This window comes from Pseudomyrmex gracilis, unplaced genomic scaffold (genome assembly GCF_002006095.1).
Source record: "Pseudomyrmex gracilis isolate BER0280 unplaced genomic scaffold, ASM200609v1 scaffold_780, whole genome shotgun sequence".
NCBI lineage: Eukaryota > Metazoa > Arthropoda > Insecta > Hymenoptera > Formicidae > Pseudomyrmex > Pseudomyrmex gracilis.
This window is the reverse complement of record NW_018021364.1, coordinates 1-1293: the sequence shown is the minus strand read 5'-3', so window position 1 is coordinate 1293 and position 1293 is coordinate 1. Positions and strand designations below refer to the sequence as shown.

The following is a 1293-nucleotide window of genomic DNA, read 5'->3' as shown; positions in this document are numbered from 1 at the left end:
CACGTGTTAATCATGAAAAATTATTTGGGTCTTTACAGAACCTTAATAATGTCGGAGTTAGTACGGCAGTAATGCTACATTTAAAGGCGCATGCGCCTTTAAAAACACAGCTTTTATGGGAACCTAATTGGTTGTACAATGCGCATACGTGAAAACGCGACTTCGCAACAACACTGTTCCAATCTTACCATTCGAAGAGAAAGAGCAACAAAGATCGGGATCGACTCGCAGATCTGTCGTAGGACAAGGACGAAAGGCAGAAAGAGAAGCGAGAACACTCGGTTGATGTTTTATTTTATTTTTTTTATTTTTTTATTATGTATATTATGAATTTTTGCAGAATTATCAGATTTACTCATAGAGCTTATACTCATGGAGAGGCCCTGCCTATATGCTAACCATAGAGAGGGCTCCGCCGGGAGAATCGACAAAGAGAGATATATTTCGATATATTTTGTCTCAACTGTGGCTCCCCCCATTCCGTGTTCTCTGTTATTCTCTTCTATAAGAAGTGGCCACAGTTGAAACAGAAAAATATATCTCTCTTTGTCGATCCTCCTTACGGTCGCAAGGCCTCTCCATGAGTATAAGCTCTATGGAGTTACTGTTATGTGAGTGCCGACTTGGAGTCCCTCATGGAGGCGCTGCGCCTACGTTTGAGTTCCTCCTGTCGTCTGTTCTTCGCCTCCTTTTGTCTTTGCGCCAACAATTTCGCGTACTCCGCGGCTTGTTCCTTGCGAGCCAAGCAACGCTTTTTCTTCAGTGCCAATCTGTGACGTTTTCTCTGCACAGAAATACAATATAAATTTTCACATTACGTTTTCGAAGACAAGTTTGATACTTAATTCAACAACAATATAATTCAAGTTTTTCACGATTTTAATAAATCTTTAAACTCTCTTGTTGGTTTCTCTCTCGATTGNGAAAAATCACGCACCTGAAGAACAATGGGAGTTATAAGGCGTTGGATTTTTGGAGCCTTTAGACGCTCCTTTTTNCCCTCTTTTTGGACTGGACGTTTTACGACAAACTGTCGTACGTCGTCCTTTTTAGTTAAATTAAAGAGCTTGTGAATCTTGCTTGCTCTTTTGGGTCCTAGACGACGCGGAACGTTAATGTCTGTCAGACCCGGTATTTCCTGCAACAATAAATATTATTAGCTAGGGGTTTTTTTATATTGTTACAAGTTCTTCACATATTTTTTTGTAGTTTATATCACAGAGTATCAAATGCATCTTCAAAATCCAAGACAAATTACTGATGAGAATAAAAAGAAATTGTCTCGTTCGTACA

General features: G+C 39.5%; 1 protein-coding gene across 1 annotated transcript; it reads right to left on the bottom strand.

Annotated features, from left to right (window-relative positions):
• Positions 1 to 288: 288 nt before the first annotated feature.
• On the bottom strand, positions 289 to 1138 carry LOC109861478 (40S ribosomal protein S6-like; the record flags this gene model as incomplete). The annotated part of the gene is made up of 2 exons (XM_020441139.1): positions 289 to 784; positions 938 to 1138. Coding segments are annotated over 2 exons (378 nt in total), but the record flags the coding sequence as incomplete, so codon positions are not given.
• Between the last annotated feature and the right edge of the window lie 155 nt (positions 1139 to 1293).